At 44.4% G+C, this 24,073-nt stretch overlaps 1 protein-coding gene and 1 non-coding gene across 2 annotated transcripts; one reads left to right on the top strand and one right to left on the bottom strand.

Moving 5' to 3' along the window:
• The first annotated feature begins 394 nt into the window (after positions 1-394).
• RBM17 (RNA binding motif protein 17) lies at positions 395-22,646 on the top strand. The gene is made up of 12 exons (XM_081556636.1): positions 395-528; positions 9,021-9,158; positions 9,669-9,785; positions 13,169-13,335; positions 14,146-14,243; positions 15,286-15,342; positions 16,747-16,888; positions 18,872-19,023; positions 20,047-20,120; positions 20,608-20,706; positions 21,925-21,997; positions 22,126-22,646. The coding sequence occupies exons 2-12, from the start codon at positions 9,036-9,038 to the stop codon at positions 22,227-22,229; spliced, it is 1,206 nt and encodes a 401-aa protein (XP_081412762.1). The 5' UTR covers positions 395-528; positions 9,021-9,035; the 3' UTR covers positions 22,230-22,646.
• On the bottom strand, positions 16,144-16,215 carry TRNAH-GUG (transfer RNA histidin (anticodon GUG)). The gene has a single exon. It is a non-coding gene; the product is annotated as a tRNA-His (tRNA).
• Positions 22,647-24,073: the final 1,427 nt, after the last annotated feature.

Here is a 24,073-nt window from a genome sequence, read left to right on the forward strand (position 1 = left end):
TTGCCATACATTAACATGAATCAGCCATGGGTTTACATATGTTCCCCATCCTGAACCCCCCTCCCACCTCCCTCCCCATCCCATCCCTCTGGGTCATCCCATTGCCCCAGCCCTGAGCATTTGTCTCATAAACAGTTTTGAAGCCGACCTTTGTAGCTCTGGACCAGTCGTCCTCCTCTCCGCCTGAGGTCAATGCCAGGCTCCCGGGGTCTATTAGTGTCACAACCTTGCGCCATCGCGACCCCTCTTGGCGGCAGAGGAAGTCTCTTGGCTCTGCGGGCGCGGTCCTCCGGCCGGCAGGGGGCGCGCGGCAGCGGGGGCGCTCTCAACGCAGGCGCCGGGCGCCTCTCTTCCGGCCGTACGCGCCGTGACCCCGCGCCGCCGCGCGTCCCGCGGAGTCTGCGTAGAGGTTGGCGCCGGAACGGTGCTGCCGTCGGGGGCTGACGCCCAGCGCCCAGCCCGCGGTGTCGGCGGCGCGTCGGCCTCGGTGCGCCGCCGCGGCCCGGGAGCGTCGGCCGGGCGGGCCGGGTAAGTGGTCCCTGGGGCCGGTGGGCGGGCGGGGGCCGGGGCCGGCGCACCTCCCCGGCCGGGCGTCGCGGGAGGCGAGGCCGCAGCTTTAGGCCGCACTGCGAGGGGCTGGGGTCCCGGGCCGGCCCCTCGCCGCTGGCTCCCCCGCGCCTGGCGGCCTGGCCGCTGGTAAGTCTCCTCGGCTTCTCTCGCTCCCTGCCGGCTCCTTCTTTTATGTGCCTCGGCTTGCCGGACCCTCGCACCCCTTCTCCCCCGGTTTTCTTCCCTGTCTGGTCTGTCCTTGTCTCTCCTGGACCCGAGGGCGCCTTTCCCTCTTCTCTCCCTTCCCTCTCGCTGTCGGTCTGTCCGGGAACAGCTGTTGGTCCCTTGAGCCCGGTAGGCGGGCCTGAGTAGCTTGTGGCCGGGGCCGGGGGTGCCGAGGAAGGAATCCGTTTCCGTTCCCTGCTTCGAATCAGGTGTGGCCATCCCTCAGAGACCGGGGGTTTTACCTGAACGAGGCTCTGGCACTGCCTCGGACCCTGTCTTTTCTTAAAGCTGTATTTTAGTTTCGCTATCCAGTCACCAAGCGTTGTTTTTCTTGAGCGTCTCTTTGCCCACGTCATGTTTAGGAATAGCAGATAGTTAGATCAGTAAGATTCTGTCCCTCCGCTCCCGTGAGTTTAGTTTCCAGAGAAACAAGCGTAAAAAGCCACGCTTCGGTCGGTCTGAGGGACTGGAGTGGGGTCTGGAAAGGCTTCCAAAGGAGTGAGGCGTATAACTGAGTCTTGGGGGTGTTTTGTTAGATGTGCAAGATGGGGGAAAGCGTCCCTGCAGAGGAAATAAGTGTAAAGGTAGCAGAGGTGAAGCACCTTAGTGCATTTTGGAAACTGCAGGAAAGGCAGATAGAAGTGTGAACAGGGATAGTCAGGTCAGATCAAGAAGGTTCTCTGAGAAGTCAGTGTAGGAGGGCTCTGGGGGGTACTTATTCCTAGAGGCAGGCAAGTGGGTGGGAAATAGGATATTCTGGAGGAGGGCAAAATTCTGCACATTCTCAGGTAGGTGCGGACTGTGTCTCCCCTCAACAGGTGGAATTTTTAAAGGATGCCATTTAGTTTCCACAGTTCTGTGGGTTAAAGGCCACAGGCATTTTGACTATAGTGAGAATATTTAGGCGATATGGGATGTTACATTAGTAACTTAAACTATGGGTGTTTTATTTTTAGAAGAAATAAAGCAAATGGTACATACTAAGAAATGTGCTGTGTGCTGACTGACCACTCACTGATATATTTAGAAAATATTTAAAAAGTGCTTAACAGTGTCCCAAGCATGGTGCTCAGTTGGAGATAAAAAGATGAAGACAGAAACAGCCCTTGCTACCTCTGAGGGGTTTATGATATAGTAAGAGACAGACATGTCACCCAGTGGACAGCCTAACATGATGTGAGTGTGTTCAGGGGGTAGCTGGTTTTATGTGAGGGTTGTAGTCAGCAAAGGCTTCAGAGATGCACTTAAAAGATGAGCACGTGGGATGCTCCTGAGAAGACGTCTTCCATATTCTTTTTTGGCAGTTGCACATGTTTTGAAATATACTTCTCTAGCTTAGGTAGAATCTTGAAAAGTCATCATTCTTCTAGAAGAACTGTGTTTACCATTTTCTTTTTAAGTAGAGGAAAAAGGAACATACTTGGAAGATGTGTTGATCAAAGGCTGATGTTACTATGAAAAAGAAGTCAATAATGAGACAGTGTTTTAAAGAAGTTATGAAAATCAACTATTTGTATTTCCATTTGGTCCTGGCTTCCTAAGATATATCCAGATGTTAGAACGTGCTCCGTTTTTATTACCTGTCACCAGACTTCATGAAATAAATGTGTTGTATCATCTGAAAGACATCTGAGCATTAATTAGGTGAAGTTCAGGTCATAACAGTCTTGTTAGTGCACTTGTTATTTTCAGTGTTTGCAGCAGGGAGGGTGCATGAATCAACTGATATATTTACAAGTACTCAAGGCAGCTAAACTGAAGACATATACTCTTTTTAAGGAATGGATGCAACAAGCCGTGTTGGTAAGGTTATATGAAAGGAGGAAAGGAAGGAATTAGAATGGGGTTCAGGCTGCTGATAGGCCAGGGAGGTCACTTGGGTGGATGGGATGGGATGGGGACCATATGGGTGGAGGGTGGTCTCTTGTCTCACTGGTGCTTGTTGCATTATAGTAGTTAATTAAAGCAAGTCTTACAAATGCAGGTGGGTAGAGCGTGTTGTTGCTGTGGTTCATTCAGTTCTGTGAATTTGAAGATCTGTGAAGAAAAAAGTGAAGAAAGCTCTTCTGCCTTTACTGTGATGAGGAGATCTGATGTGTAAGCTCCAAGGTACAGAAAGCTAGCAGATGCTAGTAAGGGGACATCAGTTTCTGATATTTAAGGTGTGTTTTTGAAGGTTTTGAGAACAGAAACAGGGAACTTTAAATGAACATAAGATTTTGCTGCACAATGACTTTTGAAGCTTGCAGAGCGAGGCGAATCAGGTGCCATTGTCAACAGCTAGCTTCAGGTAGACTGGAATTGGAGGAAGTATGGTGGTTGGAACCTCACCAGTTGAGTGATGAAATCGTAGGAGTTGGGCTCTTGGCTGAAAGGACTCTGTTGGAGGTAGAGAGCCTCTGCACTGCTTGAACGTGTAGCCCTGAAATAGGGAAAATGTTGCCATCAGCGTTTGCTCCTTCCCTCGGCGGATGTCCAGCATCCTGTTAGCTCACACTGCCTCCCCTAGTGCTGCTGCTCCTCTCCCTTTTACCTAGTTTTTAAAAAAATTTTGATTGTGGTAAAATATACATAACATAAAATTTGTCGTTTGAACTGTTTTAAATGTGTGGTGCTGTTGTGTGACCATTACCACCATCCACCTCAGAAGCTTTTGTTTCCTCTTTACTTCCTAGTGGAGCCTGTGGGCGTTGTGTAGTTTCACTGCTGATTCATGTGGCTAAAACGAATTTAATTGTTGATATTTAAAAATGTTTATTGAATGCCTCCTCTGTGCCAGAAATTGGAAATGCAAAAGTGAATAAGTTGGTCTTTTCCCTTCAGTTTAGTGGGCATTTACTCGATTTCCATTGAGACCAACATTATTTGTATCCTGCCTGGGACTCTGTGCTTTCTGGACTTGGTTGATTATTTCCTTTCCCATGTTAGGGAAGTTTTCAGCTATTATCTCTTCAGATATTTTCTCGGGTCCTTTCTCTCTTCTCCTTCTGGGACCCCTAGACGGCAAATATTGCTGTGTTTAATGTTGTCTCAGAGGTCTCTTAGGCTGCCTTCATTTCTTTTCCTTCTTTATTCTATATTCTGTTCTGCAGCAGTGATTTCCACCATTCTGTCTTCCAGGTCATTTATCCATTCTTCTGCCTCAGTTATTCTCCTATAGATTCCTTCTAGTGTATTATTCAACTCTATTTATTTGTTCTTTAATTCTTCTTGGTCTTTGGTAAACATTTCTTGTATCCTCTCCATTCTTTTTCTGAGATCCTGGGTCATCTTCACTATCATTATTCTGAATTCTTTTTCTGGGAGGTTGCCTATCTCCACTTCCTCTAGTTTTTCTGGGGATTTATCTTGATCCTTCATCTGGGACATAATCCTGTTTTCATCTTGGTTAGCTTTCTATGATTGTAGTATTAGTTCTGGAGGCTTCTGGGATTGTAGTTCTTATTTCTTCTGTCTGCTCTCTGGTGGATGAGGATAAGAGGCTTGTGCAAGCTTCTTGATGGGAGGGACTGGCTGTGGGGATAACTGGGTCTTGCTCTGGTGGGCAGGGTCATGCTCAGTAAAACTTGACTGCAGTTGTCTGCCGATGGATGGCGCTGTGCTCCCTTCCTGTTAGTTGTTTGGCCTGAGGTGACCCAGTCCTGAAGTCTACAGGCTCTATGAGTGAGTGAGTGAAGTCACTCAGTCGTGCCCGACTCTTTGAGACCCCATGGACCATAACCTACCAGGCTTCTCCCTCCATGGGATTTTCCAGGCAAGAGTACTGGAGTGGGTTGCCATTTCCTTCTCCAGGGGTATCTTCCCGACCCAGGGATCGAACCCGGGTCTCCCGCATTGCAGGCAGACGCTTTACCCTCTGAGCCACCAGGGAAGCCCACAGGCTCTACAGTAGGGCTTTTGGCACCTCCCAGAGAACTTGCACCGAGCCGAGATGCATCTCCCAGTACTGCTGCTACCAGTGCCCCTGTCCCTGGCAGGCAACTGCCAACCCATGCTTCTGCAGGGGACCTGCCGACACTCACGGTAGGTCTGGATCAGTCTCCTGTGGGGTCATTGTTCCTTTCCCCTGGGTTCTAGTGAGCACAAGGTGTTGTTTGTACTTGCTTAAAGAGTGGAGTCTGTTTTCCCCCAGTCCTGTGCAAGTCCCGTAATCAAATCCCACTCGCCTTGAAAGTCAGATTCCTTGGGGATTCCCAGTCCCTTGGCCAGACCCTCTGGCTGGGAGCCTGTTGTGGGGCCTAGGACCTTCACAACAGTGTGAGAACTCTGGTGGTGGTGTTCGCCAGAGTGTGGGTCACCCACCTGGCGGGTGTAAGGTTTGATTTTGTCATGATTGTGCCCCTCCTACCATTTCACTGCAGCTTCTCCTTTGTCCTTGAATGAAGGGTATCTTTTTTTGGTGGGTTCTGGTATCTTCCTGTTGATGGCTGTTTAACAGCTAATTGTGATTTTGGTGCTCTGGCAGGAGAAGATGAGCACACGTTCTTCTGCTCCACCATCTTGAGCCAGTCTCTAGAGGCCAACGTTATTTGTAAATACGTTTCTTGATGATGTTCTCAAATCTCTTACTAAGCAATGTTGACAGAAGTAAAGTGGAAAAGGACTTCCCTGTAGCTCAAACGGTAGAGAATCTTCCTGTAATGCAGGAGACCAGGGTTCGATCCCTGGGTCGGGAAGTTCCTCTGGGGAAAGGAATGGCAACCCACTCCAGTGTTCTTGCCTGGAGAATCCCATGGACAGAGAAGCCTGGTGGGCTACAATCCATGGGGTCGCAAAGAGTCAGACACGACTGAGCGACTAACACACACAACACACAAAGTAGAATTTGGTTTGTAAACAAAGTTTGATAATTTAGCTTTATAATTTCCCAGAAAGTGTTGTTGTTTATATTTGTTTGCAAGAATCTGTCAGTCTTCCCTTGTCTTTATAAGAATAAGGAAAGATAAAACAAATGAACCCATAGTTTGTTTACTAGGCTTTGGTCTGGTGATCAACTGAATGATGAGGTCTCAAAAAATTAGACTAGGTTAGATGAAAGATGCATGGTCATTTCTGAAGTAGTGTTTTGAAAACCACATGACAGTTGACCCTTGAACAAGGTAGGGGTCAGGGGCACCGACCCTCCGCAGCTGAGAATCCATATAACTTCACAGTTGGCCCTCCGTATCTATGGATTCAGCCAACCTCGGATGGTGTGGTCCTGTAGTATTTACTGTGGAAAACAGGCCATGTGTAAGTGGAGTTGTGCAGCTCAAACCTGGCATCATTCATGGGCCCTTTGCAAGCTGGACACTCAGCATTGTTTTTTCTTTGCTGTTGCTCTGAGTTTTTCAGGTTAAATTTAAACTTTAAGGATGTGTACCTAGAAAAGGATTAGTTTTGAATACCAAGTAGGCTGAAAGAAAAGTGCATGACAGCTTCTGCAGCTCTGTGGTCTTATGCAGTCGTCAGTGGCCAGAAATTTCTGAAGGCTTGGATGAGAGGGGGTTGCAAATAGTGTGTTAACTGAGCAGTTGGCCTGATTCCCTGTTCAGCTTTGGGGTAGATATTGATCTTAGTCTGGGGGTAGAGCAGTGACCTCCCCACACTGGATCTAGGTTTTCGTGGAGTTTACAAGACTGTGGATTAAAAGAGTAGGTTCTGAAGTAGATTCCAGGGATATTCCCTGCAAAACTTTGGAGACCTGGTCAGATTTCAGGCATGCTTAGATGAGAAATGGAATTCATTAATTTTTCTACATTTAGCCTTAGTGTCTTGAGCTTGTCTCAAGCTTAATAACATGACAGGGTGTTGCCAGGTTCGCTTTGTGTGGCACTGAAGGCAGCGGGCATTTCTCTGTGGGATACACTCTTCAGGGAATTCTTTGTTCCTGCTGAGCCAGTGAGTTGTCCCAGAAGCCTTGAGGAGGAGAACTGTTAGGCATTTCTCAGTTTTCTTGTGTGTCGCTTGGAGCACTCAGCCACCAGTTCCCTGGGCCCTGCTCTTACTTACCCTGCTTCTGTGCTGCCTTGGGGCCTTTCATTTAGAGATCAGCGCTGAGCGCTCTCAGGTCATCCCAGGGCTCAGGTATAAAGGAAGGAAGGAACTCGGAAAGGCACCCTGACTTCAGCTCAGGAGCCGAACAGCTGTCCTGAGGGAGGGAGGCAGCATCCACCCCCTCACTCCCGCCCCACACACCGTGGGACCAGGTCAGCCAAGGTGTTGGGGTGTCGGGGTCTTAAGATCCATGCACAGAAGGGTGGAGAAGTGAGCAGACACAGAAGTTTTGCCCCAGGTCAGATGTGACTCTGGGGGAAAATTAGATATTTCCCTTCCTGTATGTATCACCTTCTCTTCCTGAGACATAACACAGGCAAAACAGGATTTGTGTGACACGGTTTCAATGGCGAAATGCTGTCTGAGCCTGGGAACTGACAGACTTTTGGAATGTGTTCATAAGTTAGCAACTCCTGTGTTAAGCATTTCTTTGCAGTTTAGGGTTTTCAGTCAATTTTTTTTTCCCCTTTCCAGCTGTGAGAAACAGATTGCTGTCTTATTTTGAGAAATGAGCCATGTTGTGGGTTTCAGAATGTTGAAGTTTTTAAACATGGCAGTAAGGACTTAGCAGCTAGAGGTGTGGACTTCTGACTGGGTTTGACCTGGAGCATATTTATCCCTGGAAGTCCCCACCCACTCCTGGACTTCTCTTGGCTTTACTGGTAGCCTCCTCCTGGGCTTCTGTAGCAGATACTGCTTTTGACCACTCTGACAAATGTGATAGGCTGTTATCCTGATGTCAGAAAGCGAAGAGGAACTAAAGAGCCTCTTGATGAAGGTGAAAGAGGAGAATGAAAAAACTGGTTTAAAACTCAACATTCAAAAAACTAAGATCATAGTATTTGGTCCCATCGGTTCATGGCAAATAGATGGGGAAAAAGTGAAAACAGTGACAGGCTTTATTTTCTTGGGCTCCAAATCACCATGGATGGTGACTGCAGCCATGAAATTAAAAGACTTGTTCCTTGGAAGAAAAACTATGACAAACTTAGCGTATTAAAAAGCAGAGATATTACTTTGCAGCAAAGGTCCATATAGTCAAGGCTATGGTTTTTCCAGTAGTCATGTATGGATGTGAGAGGTGGACCATAAAGAAGGCTGAGCACCGAATAATTGATGCTTTTGAACTGTAGTATTGGAGAAACTCTTGAGAGTCCCTTGCACTGCAAGGAGATCCAACCAGTCCATCCTAAAGGAAATCAGCCCTGAGTATTCTTTGGAAGGACTGAAGCTGAAGCTTCAATCCTTTGGCCACCTGATGTAAAGAGCCCATTCATTGGAAAAGATCCTGATGCTGGGAAAGATTGAGGGCAGGAGGAGAAGGGGATGACGAGGATGGTTGGATGACATCACCGACTCAATGAACATGAGTTTGAGCAAATTCTGGGAGATGGTGAAGGACAGGGAAGCCTGGGGTGCTGCAGTCCATGGGGTCCCGAAGAGTTGGACACGACTGAGAGGACTGAACAACAAGTGTTAATTATTGTCGTTTTTGTTGTCTTCATCCTCTTGTGCTCCTCTGTTCTGCCAGGGATAGCATGTGTTGGTCATTCACATATAGATTATTGATTCTCTCTTTGTGCTCAGTCATTAAAGATCACAAGGTAGGATACGAGGAAGCCTGGGTATTAATACAGTCTAACCTTCTACTCTCCTGTTACATCTGTGAGATCATTTCTGGGTTCTTCCCCTTATTTGTAGGCATATAATAAAATTTTTGTTTATAAAAGGGTAGCTTCCCCGCCACCATTCCTCACCGCCCCCCCAACACCGAGAAGGTGGTTAATTGTGCTGACTCACCTGGTAATAGGTGTTTTTGTAAGGCTTCTACTTTTTGCTACTGACACAAAGTAGAATTTTTTTTTTAATGAATATGTATAGTTAAGAATGCCCTGACTCTAGAACTTCCCTCTTCCCTCATTCTATAGAACAGAATGATTTCACTTCTGAATTACTTGATCACATGGTCTTATATATAGGAAAATTCATGCTAGAGGTTTATTTTGAAAATAGCACATGGGTATTAAAAGGGTACTGATTGATGATATCAGGTGTCTTGGCTTCTGTCAGTGAATGTTCCTGGATGAGGTGATCTCATCAGATATCTCCTACCTCTGAAATTCCATGCCACTGCATATTTTAACATAGGAAAATTAGAAACCTTCACTACATTCTTACATTCTTTAACCCCTATCCACTTTCCCTTTCAGCACTGAACTGAGAAGATGTCCCTGTACGATGATCTGGGAGTGGAGACCAGTGACTCAAAAACAGAAGGCTGGTCCAAAAACTTCAAACTCCTGCAGTCTCAGCTCCAGGTGAAGAAGGCAGCTCTCACTCAGGCCAAGGTGAGAGAAGCTGAGCCCACCCTCCTGAGGATTAAGAGCCACTCCTCTGCCTCTTTGTTAAATATGTAGGGCTCATCCATTGTTGGAGGAGAGGCTGGGGTAGGGAGGGAGAGGAATAAGAGTTGAAGGTCATTTCACGTCTCCTGGGAATAGAACTGTTTCAGAGAATCAGGAGGAGGAAAAGAGTACCCTCGATTTCCAGCATTGATGCTGGTTTTCAAACTTCAGTATGTCCAAGCATCGAGTTTTTTCAGTGTATTATTTCATATGAAGATTAAACAGTGGCCAATCTTTCTGTAAACCTTTTATAAAAATGGAGATTTGTGTTGTAAGAAAAAGGAACTAGTATATGGTTATCGTAATAATTGAATTAAAAGGCTATTGTTTTAAGATTGTTTCTCTCATATCTGAAAGGTTTGTTGCAGAGACCAAAAAAAAAGCTTTGTTACAAGTAATCCGAATTTTGATTTGAAGCCTCAGTACACTGTTCTTGGTTTTTGATGATTTTAGAGCCAGAGGACAAAGCAAAGTACAGTCCTTGCTCCAGTAATCGACCTAAAGCGAGGTGGCTCTTCAGATGAGCGGCAGATCGTGGACACTCCACCGCACGTGGCCGCAGGCCTCAAGGTACACCCCCGCGCGCGCGCGCACACACACACACCCCGCCCCAGGTGGGCTCTCCTGCTTTCCCAGGCTGCACTTTACACACGTCACTCTGAGCACATCTTCTCTGTAGGCCTTGCAGTCTAGTCAGTATCATATTCAATTTAGTTTTTGCTCTGGTTTTATCAACTTTAAAACACTTACCTGTTTAAAGCTCAGTAGTTAATTAATCAGAAACTGGAGGTGGGCGAAAAGAAAAATAAATGACTTAAAAATTTAAAAACTTGATATTCTTTTCCTCCTGCATGTTCTGTTCCCTGATTTGCTTTTCTCACTTAGTATACTGTGGCCGTCTGTCTGTGTCAAAAAGTATAGGACCATGTGATCATCCTAATGGCTTCACCGTATTCCCCTGTGCGGCATGCTCTGAAGCTCTTGGTGGGGTTTCCTGGCTAGAGGAACTGATCCTTTTCCTGCAGTCTAGTAGTCTGTCAAGAGGGAAAACCACTTGATTCCCCACAAGGGAACTTTTCTGAGGATTCTTAGTCATTTAACATTTTTTCCCACAAATTTGTCACCTAATTTTTTCTTGCTGCATCTAATCAAAAACTGGTTAATCATCTTCTGTTATTGTATATTGACTCCAGAACCTATAATGTCACCCCCAAATTTAATCAGTAAGCATTTTCCTTCTTGCTACATAGCCAGTTTTCAATTGTAAAGGATCCCCATCAGGTGAGTGTATGGTGATTTACACACCCATTTCCTAACTGTAGGACCAGTAAACATTTCAGGGAATACCTTTTCAGAGAGCTTTCTATGCATTTAAAATTTTCTTAGGATAGATTTCCTGAGGTGACTTTAGGAGATCAATCCCTTTCCTGGGCAATTTACTTGTTGCCAAGTTGTTTCTGGCAGAGTTGTATCACCTGCAATGTGTGAGCATTTGAGTTTTTCCCACCCTCTGCAGTATTGGGTATTAACAGTCAATCTGTTAAAATGAAACAAGCCCCTTTATTCTTTATGGCATTTAGAGAAGGATGGCTCATTGTTGAACTTAGCAGAGTTCACACAGTAAAAGTTGTTTGCTGTCAGATTTTAAATGACAGAGAATTAACCTTCATGCTGACAGTTTGTTCTCTGAGTTGGAACTTTTTGATGGCAGTGTTAAATAAATTGAGTTACTGATTGTTAGCTTCTTCTGTCTTAATAATAACTGAATGGAAATGTTGTTCAGGTGCTTTTGTGTTTTAGAAATGTTTTTTATGTGCATACAAATGAATACCTGCCCTTTAGGAGCCTTACGGTAAATAGATTTATGCCAGATTTCCAGTGATGGGCCTGAGAAGTGATTACAGCTATTTTTCTAATTTCGTTTATTCAACAAATCAAAGTGATTTTTGATTTTTAATTGTAAGGAGACCATGAAGTGTTTGTTTTATTAATATGATGAGAAAATGTCTAACTGCACAGTGTAGTCCAGGAATTGTTAAGATTTAGATCCATTGATACTGAGCATAAGCTCTCTGTATCATGCCTGTTTTGTGTTCATATATAAAATACATTTTACAAACAGCCGTCCTGCCTTTGGCTGTGCTGGGCATGCTCCTCCTGACAGGTGCAGAGTAGGAGCTTAGGGACCCTGACCTGCATTCATTTTGGTGTCTTTAGGGACCAGGGAAGGCATCTTATTTTTACAGACAATAAGGGGGTGTCATGCTAGAGAAACAAACAGAAGAAAGTACAAAGATTTAGGAATGTGAGACCATGCAGTGGGTCAGGGCTTACGAGAACCACAGAGATCGAGACCACCAGCCTAGGGCAAAGCCCCCTTTTCATCCTATGTTTCTAGTGCACTGTCTGCCTTTTGTTCTTTTACTCTCAAAGAGCAGTTTGTAAATGTACAAAAGAGAAACGCAAAAACCTGACTTCAGTTCAGCCACTCAGCCATGTCCAACTCTGCGACCCTATGAACTGCAGCACGCCAGGCCTCCCTGTCCAACACCAACTCCCGGAGTTTACTCAAACTCATGTCCATTGAATCGGTAATGCCATCCAACCATCTCATCCTTCGTCGTCCCTTCTCCTCCTGCCCTCAATCTTTCCCAGCATCAGGGTCTTTTCAAATGAGTCAGCTCTTCTCATGAGGTGGCCAAAGTATTGGAGTTTCAGCTTCAACATCAGTCCTTCCAATGAACACCCAGGACTGATCTCCTTTAGGATGGACTGGTTGGATCTCCTTGCAGTCCAAGGGACTCTCAAGAGTCTTCTCCAACACCACAGTTCAAAAGCATCGATTTTTCGGCGCTCAGTTTTCTTTATAGTCCAACTCTCACATGCATACATGACCACTGGAAAAACCATAGCCTTGACAAGACGGACCTTTGTTGGCAAAGTAATGTCTCTGCTTTTTAATATGCTATCTAGGTTGGCCATAACTTTTCTTCCAAGGAGTAAGCATCTTTTAATTTCATAGCTGCAATCACCATCTGCAGTGATTTTGGAGCCCCCAAAAATAAAGTCAGCCACTGTTTCCCCATCTATTTGCCATGAAGTGATGGGACTGGATGCCTTGATTTTAGTTTTCTGGATGTTGAGCTTTAAGCCAACTGGGATTGTTTGTATTGATGCTTCCTAAGGCCCACTTGACTTCCCATTCCAGGATGTCTGGCTCTAGGTGAGTGATCACACCATCGTGATTAATTGGGTTGTGAAGATCTTTTTTGTACAGTTCTTCTGTGTATTCTTGCCACCTCTTCTTAACATCTTCTGCTTCTGTCAAGTCCATACCATTTCTGACTTAGTGGACTTAAAAAAATGAGCCACGCTGTGGGGGGAGTTACATGCCCTGTTCAGACTCAGGGCCTGAGATGCAGCGGCCTCAGGAGGCTGTGGACTCCGGAGCATTCAGAGCCCAGGAGGAGGTTTTCTACTTTTCTTCTCTTTTTTTTTTTGAGAGTCTTAAATATGTCATGTCTCCATGTAATCAAAATCTGAGATTATTATTATTATTAAGTGACTGCAAGAATATGTTATTCATGAGTTGTTTTATATTTTAAGTTTTTATGTATATAAAAATAGAAGTATTCTGTATTTACTCTAAAAAATCAGATTTGTTGCTTAAAATTTTGGGTGTTGCCAGCTTGTTTTAAGACTTCCAGGAAAATGCTGTAGGGTGTTTATGGACTTGACCCTGAGCTGAGAGGTGAACTCTGTTGTGCTCTGCTGCCTGCGCGTGAGCATGCCAAGTCTCCGAGCCGCCTCGAGCATCTGCTCCCTCATCTGTAGAGCAGAGGCGGATAGGTGCTCCTCGGGGCCCCGCCTCACCCGCATGGTCCTTGACCTTAATTCTTTGAATAAAACTAAGACAGAGGGTAATACTTACTTTGGCATTTTCCCTTCCTCAGGACCCTGTTCCCAGCGGGTTTTCTGCAGGAGAAGTTTTGATCCCCTTAGCTGATGAATATGATCCCATGTTTCCTAATGATTATGAGAAAGTAGTGAAGCGCCAAAGAGAGGAGCGACAGAGGCAGCGGGAGCTGGAAAGACAGAAGGAAATAGAAGAGAGAGAAAAGTAAGGCCTCATGCAAGTGTGGGATAGGGTTATGTTTGCAATGTTCATTCATGTTATGAGTGAACTTTAGTGCTGTCTGTGGACTGAGTGGGTTTTGTGGTTGGTCTGAATAGTCCTCAGGAGTCAGATTGTTGTTAAGAGTGTGTGGTGGTTATATCCCATCACGGAAACAAACTCCAGAGTAAATTCACGTATAGATGGGGAAAACTTAGAACATACATTTTGAATGAGTTTTTAGAAAAATAGCTTACAAACTGATGTTGAATAATAGGGTTTTTTTCCCCTATGTTCTGACTCTACTGGAGTCATACTGCTTAAAATACTTAAAATGTTTTTCTCACCTTTTACTATTTTTGAGCCAGATAGAGCTTTTAAGAACTCATAACATCTTTTATGTTTTTTGAAAGTATGGGTAACAAAGATTTCTTTGCATTTCTTTTAAAAATGCTGAGTATTAATGATTAAATGATTATATAAAACATTAATATACTATTTCTCATTATTTATTGACTCATTTCATGAAGTGAAAGCATGTTCTAGAGAATCGAAATTATTTCATTGTGTTAAACCTGTGTTGATTCGCTTTAAAGTTGAAAGAGGTAAATATCAAGGAAACTTTTTTCTTGCTATCTATATGCATATACCTGTTAAATTTGTTGAGTTTATCTTCTGGATTTTTCTCACTTGTCATATGTTTGCTGCTTTAGTCTTTAATCAGTTGTTTGCATACCCCCGACCCCTCATGCCCCCGTAAAGTCAAGGTGACATCCTTGGGTTCACATCTCTGAATTGTTCCATCTGTTATCCCAGGAGGCGTAAAGACAGACATGAAGCTAGTGGGTTTTCCAGGCGACCCGATCCAGATTCTGATGAAGATGAAGATTATGAGCGAGAGAGGAGGAAAAGAAGTAATGCGTGAACATAAATGTCATGTTTTAGATGTGCAGTTCTACCTTTTCCTTCTATATTCAGTTTGATAACTAGTTCAGCTGACATTGATTTGGGTAGTTTTCTCTCTGGAATCTCAGCAAAATCCCACATTTGTATGGGGTTTAAGTTTTCGTTGTGTTTCCACAGATAATCTTTCTAACATTTACTTGTTGGACCTTTGAACACACCTTAAACTACATGCCTGTGCTTATCTCTGTCCGTAGCACAGTCGTCCCTGCCTGTTCTCTGTCCATCTGCACTTTTGTTAAGAACAGCACTGAGTGGAGAGTGTGCACTCTTGTCCAGAATCCTTGCCACCCACCCACATGCACGACTGAGCTTCCCTGAATGCTGGCTTCTGGCAGTGTCGTAAGGAGGGCAGGGAGACGGGCTGTGAGCTCATGCTCTGTCAGGCCGCCTCCATCTCTGAAGCCTCACAGGCAGCATCGAAGTTGTGTGAGAGCCAGGTTCTTGGTGACTGCTAGATAGCTAAGCACTGTCCATTCTGAGAGAACAGCTTCATCACATGTGGTTGCTGCCTGTACACTGATTCTGGGGAATTTCTTCTGTGAAACATTTCATACTGGTGCAGCATGGTTTTGTGATTGGTTTCTTTAATTTACATTTTATCATTTTTTCGAGTGTCTCATTGGTGATTAAGTTATAATACATATGTTAGGGCTTTTCCCGGGTGAAAAATCCCTATGTTCTCTGCTCATGTTTTCCTTCTGGTTGTCTGATAGCAAATGGGGTCTGCTTTGGTTTGTTGGTGTCCACCATTCTCTGTCTAGGAAATGTGAACAAGAATGATGACAACACAAAGCAGACTGTGACCAGAAGTACCCACACATCCAAGCACTGATACCTACATGTGTACTTTTAACCCTGGTTTCAGACACTGAACTCTTTAGGTGTTAGTGAGAGGGTGGAGTAGTGTGCCTTCCTGCCTCTTCCTTTGGGGTGGGGGTGCGATCTCACTCCCTCACTCAGCCCTTGCTCAGTGGAATGTCTGTTTTGCAGGTATGGGCGGAGCTGCCATTGCACCTCCCACGTCTCTTGTGGAGAAGGACAAAGAGTGTACGTACATGTTTGTTCCCTCTTCTTTTCAGATGCAGTCTTTAACCCAGTCTTGGGAAGCCTTAGCTGGAATCAGCAAGGTGCCTAGGTGCAGGGAAAAGGCCCCCAAACCCTCTTCACTCTAGCCCTCAGCCAAGAGCACCTTCCAGCCCTTATGCTTCAGAAGTTTTTATGCCAGTCTCTAGGGTTTTTCTGCAGCAAGATGCTTTTTTGTTTGTTGTTAAAAATAATTCATTTTGTTTTCTCTAACATTTCATATTTGGAATTAGGTTAAAACAAATAGTAGCTCAGTTGGCAAGTTCTGTGCTCAGTGATCTCAGTTCAGTTCAATCGCTCAGTCGTGTCCGGCTCTTTGCGACCCCATGGACTGCAGCATGCCAGGCCTCCCTGTCCATCACCATCTCCCAGAGTTTACCCAAATTCATGTCCATTGAGTCAATGATGCCATCCAACCATCTCAAACTCTGTCGTCCCCTTCTCCCACCTTCAATTTTTACCAGCATCAGGGTCTTTTCCAACGAGTCAGCTCTTTGCATCAGGTGGCCAAAGTATTGGAGTTTCAGCTTCAACATCAGTCCTTCCAATGAACACTCAGGACTGATCTCCTTTAGGATGGACTGGTTGGATCTCCTTGCATTCCAAGGGACTCTTAACAGCTCTCAGTGATCTGTGTGTGTGTGTAGCTCAGTCATGTCCGACTCTTTGCGACCCTGTGGACTGTAGCCCACCAGGCTCCGCTGTCGATGGGATTCTCCAGGCAAGAATACTGGAGTGGGTTGCCATCTCCTTCTCCAGGGGATCTTCCCGACCCAGGGATCGAACCTGGGTCTCCTGCATCACAGGCAGATGCTTTACCCTCTGAGCCACCAGGGAAGCCCTCAGTGATCTAGGAGCTGTTAAATTTGTGACTCTCCACAAGGTGGCAGCACATTCCCCAGTTAGGTCCCTCAGTCACAGGTTGTGTGCCTTTACTCAGATTCCCAGAAGTCTTCTGCAGGGATCGGTTCTAGAATTGGGGGTTGGAACTGGACTTTTGTGAATCTTCCAGTTCATTTTCCTACTCTCTGTGTTGGAGCATACCTAAACTATCCTGAGAAAATGTAACCATTCCCAGAGTTTTTAAATACCGATTGCACTATGAATGTTACCTTTTTATAAAGAAGATAATAAAAAAAAAAAGTTTAATAATGAAAATACCTGACAAACTGTAAACCCCAACTGAAACCAGTCTCTGGGAGTGGAGCCCAAGCATCTGGAGCTCTCTGAGCTTCCTTGCTGATTCTGTTGCACAGCTAGGGTTGCACTTCACTGAACTGGTATGTGGTCCCTGACCTCGGAGACCTTTGTTGTCTGCTGGGGTAAGGAGGCACAAAAAATAAAATCCTGTTTCCTGTCATCCAACAGTACCCCGAGACTTCCCTTATGAAGAGGATTCACGACCTCGCTCACAGTCTTCCAAAGCTGCTATCCCTCCCCCAGTGTACGAGGAACAAGACCGACCCCGATCCCCCACCGGCCCTGGCAACTCCTTCCTCGCCAACATGGGGTAATGGTCTGCGCACTTGCACCTCGGCGGGTGCAGGGAGGGTGGGACTCTGGGGGGCGGGGTGCTCAGCCCTTCCAGTGGATGCAGCGTGTGTGGAGATGAGGGCTTTAATGGGTTTACAAGGAGTGCGTGGTGCGCTCAGCCACACGGGGTCAGCGCTTGAGTCACTGGGAGGGTATTGCAGCACGCCCCTGTTAACGTTTTGTACAAAACGTAAAGCTTTCTATCGGAAGTGTTGAGTGATTTGGATGCTGAACTTTATATTCTCTAGGTAGGAACAGTTTCTGATTGTTATTTATATTTGTTTTCAGAACCTTTGCAAATAGCTCAAATGAATTACACCTGACTTACACTATGTCCAAAAGATGAATGACATCCTTTTTTTCCTTGATAAAATGACCTTTGCTTTAAGGTCATGTCTATACCTTTGGTCTAAACACTTTTAGTCATTCTACCTATAATTAGAAATTTGTTTGCCAGTGTTTGAAAATCAGTTTTAAGGTTGACTTCAGGTGGGGCTTGTGGATTTTTTTTAGGACTCACTGGATTTGGCTTGTGTTTTGGTTAAAAGAGTGTTGTGATTGTTTACTCTGTTCCTCTCGTGCTCCGAGGGGGTGTCAGTGGAGCAGCATTGCACCGAGGCCTTTGTTCTGTGTCCTCTAGAAGGACGGCACCTCTGGTGGAGAGGCTGTGCCTGCAGAGGTCTCTCTGGTCTGCCCACGCCTATGTGAGCGCTTTGATTCTGCCTTCGCTCCTGGGCTGCTCAGAGCTGAGGAGGGGGCCAGGGTTCGCACGCTGGGAGAGGATTTGGAGTTCTCACCTTGATACCTGTCTTCGCAACCTGTGCTGTTCTCTGGGGGCTCCTGGCCACTCAGGGCTCTTGAATTAATTGAACGTGAATAGAATTCAGCATGTATTTCTTTCCTCACGCTAGTCTCGAATGCTCAGTAGCCACACAAAGCTCACAGCTACTGCCCTGGGTGGTGCAGACGGAGGATGTTCCCCTCATTGGAGAGAAGCTTGTGGGGCTGCCCTGGAGTGTGTACTGCAGGGGCACAGGCGTGACATCACTGGGGGCTGGTTTTGGTTTTTTCTGCTAGTGAAAAAAATTGCCTTATTACTGGTAAGAAAAAGGTATTAAATCTTTATGTGTAAAGAAGGTACAATGTAGTACAGTTCCTCAGTTTTCAGTCTTTTTAGCCCTGGAACAACTTGTTCAAATGAAATATTTAAGGAAATTACGTATGTGAAATACTGTAGGTACAGTTCTGGTTGAAGCAGGGTTTTGGGGTTCAGGCCCTAAGAAGCAGTGGTCAGAATGGGTACCCTTGAGGCTCCTCCCTGTGCAGTTTGAAAGCTGTCATGAATTAGAGGAAGAGCAGTGGACTAAGAATTCAGAGTTGTGGGTTTCAATTTCAGTCCTACCGTTAATACCAACATGTGGTGTCTTGCTTTGCTCTCAGTCAGCCTTGAGCTGGGCAGCCACTGCGGGCCCCAGTTTCTTCATTTCCATCTATTAAACAAGTAGTTGCTAGGCATCCTTCATTTATGAAGTCAGTCATTGGAAACTCTTCTGTACTACTTAGAAAAATGCAGTCATCTTCATTACATGAAACGGTACTTAGGTTTTGACAGGCTTACTTAAACTGGTTTTGAGCCTTGTAGCAGAGCAGGTACTGGGGCACACAGGAAGTCTGATATTTTCTAACAGGCCCTGGGGAACTTGTACCAGAGGAACTAGTGTTTCCTTCACCTCAGAGGTAATCTCAGGGCACCCAGGATTTCAGCATCCACTTTTTGTCTCTCTCCTGAACATCCCACAACTTCCATCTCATAGCCCGTTAGTAGATATATGGCATCATCAACGCCCTTGTGGAATCTACATTCTCTTCTCCCAGAAGGAGATTGTTGTGATGTAAAATCCAATCTGTGCTGTAGCTGATGACCCAAGTGCAGGGACCTTTCTCCTTTTCCTCCTTGCAGGGGCACGGTAGCGCATAAAATCATGCAGAAGTACGGCTTCCGGGAAGGCCAGGGTCTCGGGAAGCATGAGCAGGGCCTGAGCACAGCGCTGTCAGTGGAGAAGACCAGCAAGCGGGGCGGCAAGATCATCGTGGGCGACGCCACCGAGAAAGGTGGGCCTCCCCTTGAGCAGGGCTCCTGGGGGCGTGGGCGGGGGCAGGCCATCCTCCAGCTCTGGGTGGTGGAAACAGAATTCTGAGGCCCATCTTTACAAATAGTTCAGGACAGAGAGACAGAACGCTTGTGGGAGGAAAAGAAGATGAGAGGCTTTGGCAGAAATGAACAGGACTCCAGAAATCCTGTCGTGCCTGCTTCTCCTTGGGAAAGAGCCTTGTTACACTGATAGAACCTGTGTTTTTATAGAACACAGAGCCATATACAGTATATCAGTGATTCTTTCTGCGGTATCTCTATCCTGTAAGGGTTCTCTGCTTTTTGCTGTCCTTTCATCCTAATTTTCTTACTGACTGCTCTGTAAAACTAACGTTATTTTGCAGTCTTCTGGTAGATGATGCCTACTTGGTGTTTTATTTTCATTTGATTGTTAGAGTCTGTTCTGTAGTGAGGGCGTACTGGAATGAGTCAAACATGATTTAGCACTTTAAGCAGCAGAACTGAGTAGTTTTGAATCTGTCTTAGCTGAATGCCTTTTCCTGAAGAAGAAAGAGAACTTTCCTGGCAGGCCTGTTGATGTAGAGCTTGAGGAAGCAGCAGTAAGCCTCACAGGCTGGAACCAAAAACCAGCAGTCACCCCAATTTGTGGGAGTATCTGAAACTGGTCAGCTCATGGCTTGCTAATGAACTGCTTGTTTACACTGGGCTCAGGACCTCTGACCACTGCCTGAGCCAAAACTCGCCTCTGAGGGTGGTGATCACTGTGCCCTGCCGGCCCTCTAGGAAGTGAACTAAGCAAAAATGCATCTCACTGAGAATATTAAAAAGTTCTAGAAATTATGGTAAAAATTATACCAAAGCAAAGTGATGCTTTCAGAGAGGAAAGGCTGCATCTTTGCTCAGAGACTGTGTAGATGCTGGCTCTAGGACATAGAGAATGGGGATTAATGTGGAAAGTAAATCGCTCATTGTGACTTAGACTTGGTGCCCTAACACTTCTGTCTGATGATGTTTTCTTACAGACGCAGCCAAGAAATCGGATTCAAATCCATTAACTGAAATACTTAAGTGTCCTACCAAAGTGGTCCTACTCAGGGTAAGAAGCTGACAGAGGAGCCCTGTTTGCCCTCTTTGAGTCTTGTGTTGCCCTGTCCCTGCATGCTGTCAGCCTCACTGATGATGGGATAGCTGAAGAGAACTGAAAGTGATACTTGTGGGGTAGACTCCTTGGAAGACTGGTTTTTAGATTCCTTTTCACTAGTGTTTCTTTGCTAAACATAGTATTTAAGACTACAGTGAGAAATTACTTTAAAATGTTTGAAATTGTTAGAAATTCAGCTTGGTTTATGTATTCTGGTGCTTGTCCAGTTGCTCTGGTAACTCTTGTTGAAGCCTAATGTATATTTTTTTAATTTTTTAAAAAAACTAACGTACTTCAGGATATTTCAGGAATGAAAATTTTCTTTGGGTCATTTGGGTTTGGAAACATTTGCCATCGTAGAAAAAAGTTACTTATACATCTCTTTTACATAGTTGTCAATTATACTCGATACTGGAATTTATGTATTTATTTTTGTTTATAGAACATGGTTGGTGCAGGAGAGGTGGATGAAGACTTGGAAGTAGAAACCAAGGAAGAGTGTGAAAAATATGGCAAAGTTGGAAAATGTGTGATATTTGAAGTAAGAGAGATTTCTTTGTTTATAACCCAAGTTATGGTTGATAGGTTACAAAGCATTTTCTATAAATAGAGGATGCATTGTAAGTAATATACTGTCTTACTATAGAAGGTGACATGTGTTGGTTAGTTATACTGCTTTACTCAGTTATTGCAATTTCAGATATTAGCATAAGAAGAACTTCAAATTTTATTTGGTGAAGAAACATTTCATTTTGTGACTGACGTTTAGACTTGATGACAGTGGGCTCAGTAGTTTAGTGACAGGGGCGTCACATGTGCCTTTGGCTTCCTTCTTTTGGCAGGTATTTTATTTAGTGCCTCCCACGTACCAGTACTGACTGCACTGGGGTTGAGGAGGTGCCTTCTGTGCTCTCGGTGATATGTTCAGTTGAAGAAACAACAGAACAAACGTGAAGTTAGAGAATATTCAGTTGCTAGACTCAGTGACATTGACTTATAAGTACAGGAGTTTGAGAGAAGGATTAGATCAATACAGAATAGTTAGAGGAGGCTTTGTGAACAGTATCAGATGTGAGCAGAGCTTTGGACTGTGTGGGTAGGATTTGGGTAGGAGGGAACGGGCATTCACATAGGATCACGGCTTCTGGAGACTGGGAAGGGCTGCACGGTGGCGTGGGTGTGGTGGGGATCAGCAGGAGTCGTGCTTACACAGTGCAGCGGGGCCTAGAAAGCTTAACAGAGGAACTCAGCCTGGTATGAGAGACAGTTCGCGTCCAGATGTTTTATTTTAGTTCCTGCTCACCTCAGCTTTTCCTCCATGCTGGGTTGTATCTGTTGACTGCATAATTATCTGTTTATGTGTCTGATGGCATAGGACCTGCGGAGGTCTTGCTTAGCTGCTTTTTCCTCGCACTTAGCACACAGCCTGTCCAGAACAGATGTTCAGTGAATTTTGATGACGAGTAAATTACACTTACTGGAAAAGGAAATGACAAGCCATCCCAGTATTCTTGCCTGGCAAATCCCATAGACAGAGGAGCCTGGTGGGTTATAGTCCATGAGGTTGCAAAGAGTTGAACACGACTGAGCACTCACAGACACACACAAACACAAATTACACTTATATCCTTGGCATTTGACCACTGTTTATCTGTAATTGGAATACTCATTCTGACAGAAATCATTTATGGAGGAAAACTCACAGTCAGTGACATCTCTGATGATACCTTTACTTACTATACTTCCATTTCTTTTCCAGATTCCTGGTGCCCCTGATGATGAAGCAGTACGAATATTTTTAGAATTCGAGAGGGTTGAGTCAGCAATTAAAGGTAAGTTGTACAGCTAATGATAAAGAATTAAAAAGTTGAACTCGTGATCTTAATATTTTGAAGACATATTGTTGTAATGTCTCATGGAATTCCTGCCTTAACTAACTGTCTTTTTGTTTGCTTTTTAGCTGTTGTTGATCTGAATGGGAGGTATTTTGGTGGACGGGTGGTCAAAGCATGTTTCTACAATTTGGATAAATTCAGGGTCCTGGATTTGGCAGAACAAGTTTGATTTTAAAAACTAGAGCCTGAGTCATCTCCAGCGATCCTTCAGCAAGCTGCAGACTGAGCAGAGGAGAAGAAGGCGACAGGGGGCCTTCATGGCTGTGGGTGCAGAGACTCTGTAAGGACTTCTAAGATATATGTTGACTGATCCCTTTTTTATTTTGTGGTTTTTTAATATAGTATAAAAATCCTTTTAAAAAAACAAACAAAAAGCAATCTGTGTGCCTCTCTGGTTGTTTCTCTTTTTTTATTACCACTTCTGAGGTGATTACATTTTTTGCTAGGATTTCATGATAATTCTCAAGTGCTTCAGTGATACAGCATTTCTTGCACTTAAAAAAAAATCTAGAAAGTTTTGGCAGGGTTGTGTTCCCTTTTTCTTTCTTATTTTGATTTCTTTTAATAAAACCTGCAAGTTACTAAACTGTAGCTTCATAAATTCTGTAATAAAGTATCATCTTGGCAATCTGCCTAAGGTGAAAACCTCTGCTTTCTCTAACAGAGAAATTCTTATTGACTCCAGTCATAGAAAAAGCTCTTTACAGCCTCAACTAAGGTTGAAGAATCTTGAGCCTACCATGACCTGTTTGGATGAATCATTTTCAGTTAAGCTAAGTCGGACTCTAGAGATTGTGATGGATTTAGGAGTATTTGGGTATAGAAATCATGAATATAGCATTTGTTTTCAGAGATTGAAGCCTAGTCTTTAGCATAGCTCAGCAGTGACAGGTTAACTCAGAACCTCATGGGTACATTGTAAATGTGTGCCCGATAATGTTGTGGAAGTGGTGATTCCCTGGGGTCATGTTTCTACTGGCAAAATTTGCAGTCCTGGTAGTTCTCATATGTAGTTTTTAAATTGATAAAATTCAGCCACTTAAACTGTACTGCCAATTAATATAATTCCGGAATTGTGAAAAACTGTACCATCGAAGTACAATGGTATATGTAGCTTAAATGTTTAGTAGGACTGCAAGACAAAACAAATAATAATATTTGGCCAGAGCAGGAAGTGTTTCCAGAATCTGCCTGCCTGTATTCTGCTCCTTGCTTGCCCTAATATTGCATGTGACTTAACCTGAAGCGGTGGCTGGGGCCATGTGCCATGCGGTCTCTTCAGGTCATTTCAGTGTGACGATGTATGTGACCCTGCGGGGGAGGAAAGTAGCCAGCGTTTCTTTGCATCCATGGACTTGGTTTGGAGACATAAGGAATATTTTCACCCTTTTTAAAAAAGGATTTTCTCATGTTTTTATTTAACATAAAATAAAAGAATAACATTTTCTCTTTTGTGGTATTATTTTACTGAGTTAAAGTGAATTAAGACTGCTTCTGAGAAGAAAGTGCACATACTCTATGAAATAAATATGAGTTTAAGAACAAAAGGTAAAAGAACTACATAATTAGACATTTTGTAGGACCTGAGAGTCAGCAGCCAGCCTCACGCTTGAACAGGTCTACCGCACACTTGGCTCCGGATACCCGTGACGGTGTTGCGCTTGGGCTTACAAGGGCCGAGATGTGCTTGTGCTAGGTACTCATTATGACGGCTTAGTTTAATTTGTGTGAACCCTGATGTCTTGGAAGTATAATTTCCAACTCCCTTTGACAACTGCATTACTATTAAGCTTTATGATAACATCATTGCCGAGGTGGCTTTTCCCAGCATTCTCACCATCAACCAGAGAAATGCAAGTGCTTCACTAAGATTTCTGTTAGCATGGGTAAAATTTAGTGAATATCTATTCCCCCAAACTCTCTAATTGTTAAACTCTCCATGATTGCAGTAATCAGCTAGTGCATTACTCACAGTGAATTTCGTGTATTAGAATAATTTAAAAATCTTACACA

This window comes from Giraffa tippelskirchi, chromosome 13, assembly GCF_054371585.1.
Source record: "Giraffa tippelskirchi isolate mGirTip1 chromosome 13, T2T-mGirTip1v1.2.pri, whole genome shotgun sequence".
NCBI lineage: Eukaryota > Metazoa > Chordata > Mammalia > Artiodactyla > Giraffidae > Giraffa > Giraffa tippelskirchi.

Bases quoted from the DNA above. Each gene is read 5' to 3' on its own strand.
- RBM17 (XM_081556636.1), top strand. From the start codon at position 9,036: ATGTCCCTGTACGATGATCTGGGAGTGGAGACCAGTGACTCAAAAACA. The intron at 9,786-13,168 runs GTACACCCCCGC...TCCCTTCCTCAG, and splicing joins ACGTGGCCGCAGGCCTCAAG to GACCCTGTTCCCAGCGGGTT. The intron at 13,336-14,145 runs GTAAGGCCTCAT...CTGTTATCCCAG, and splicing joins GAAATAGAAGAGAGAGAAAA to GAGGCGTAAAGACAGACATG.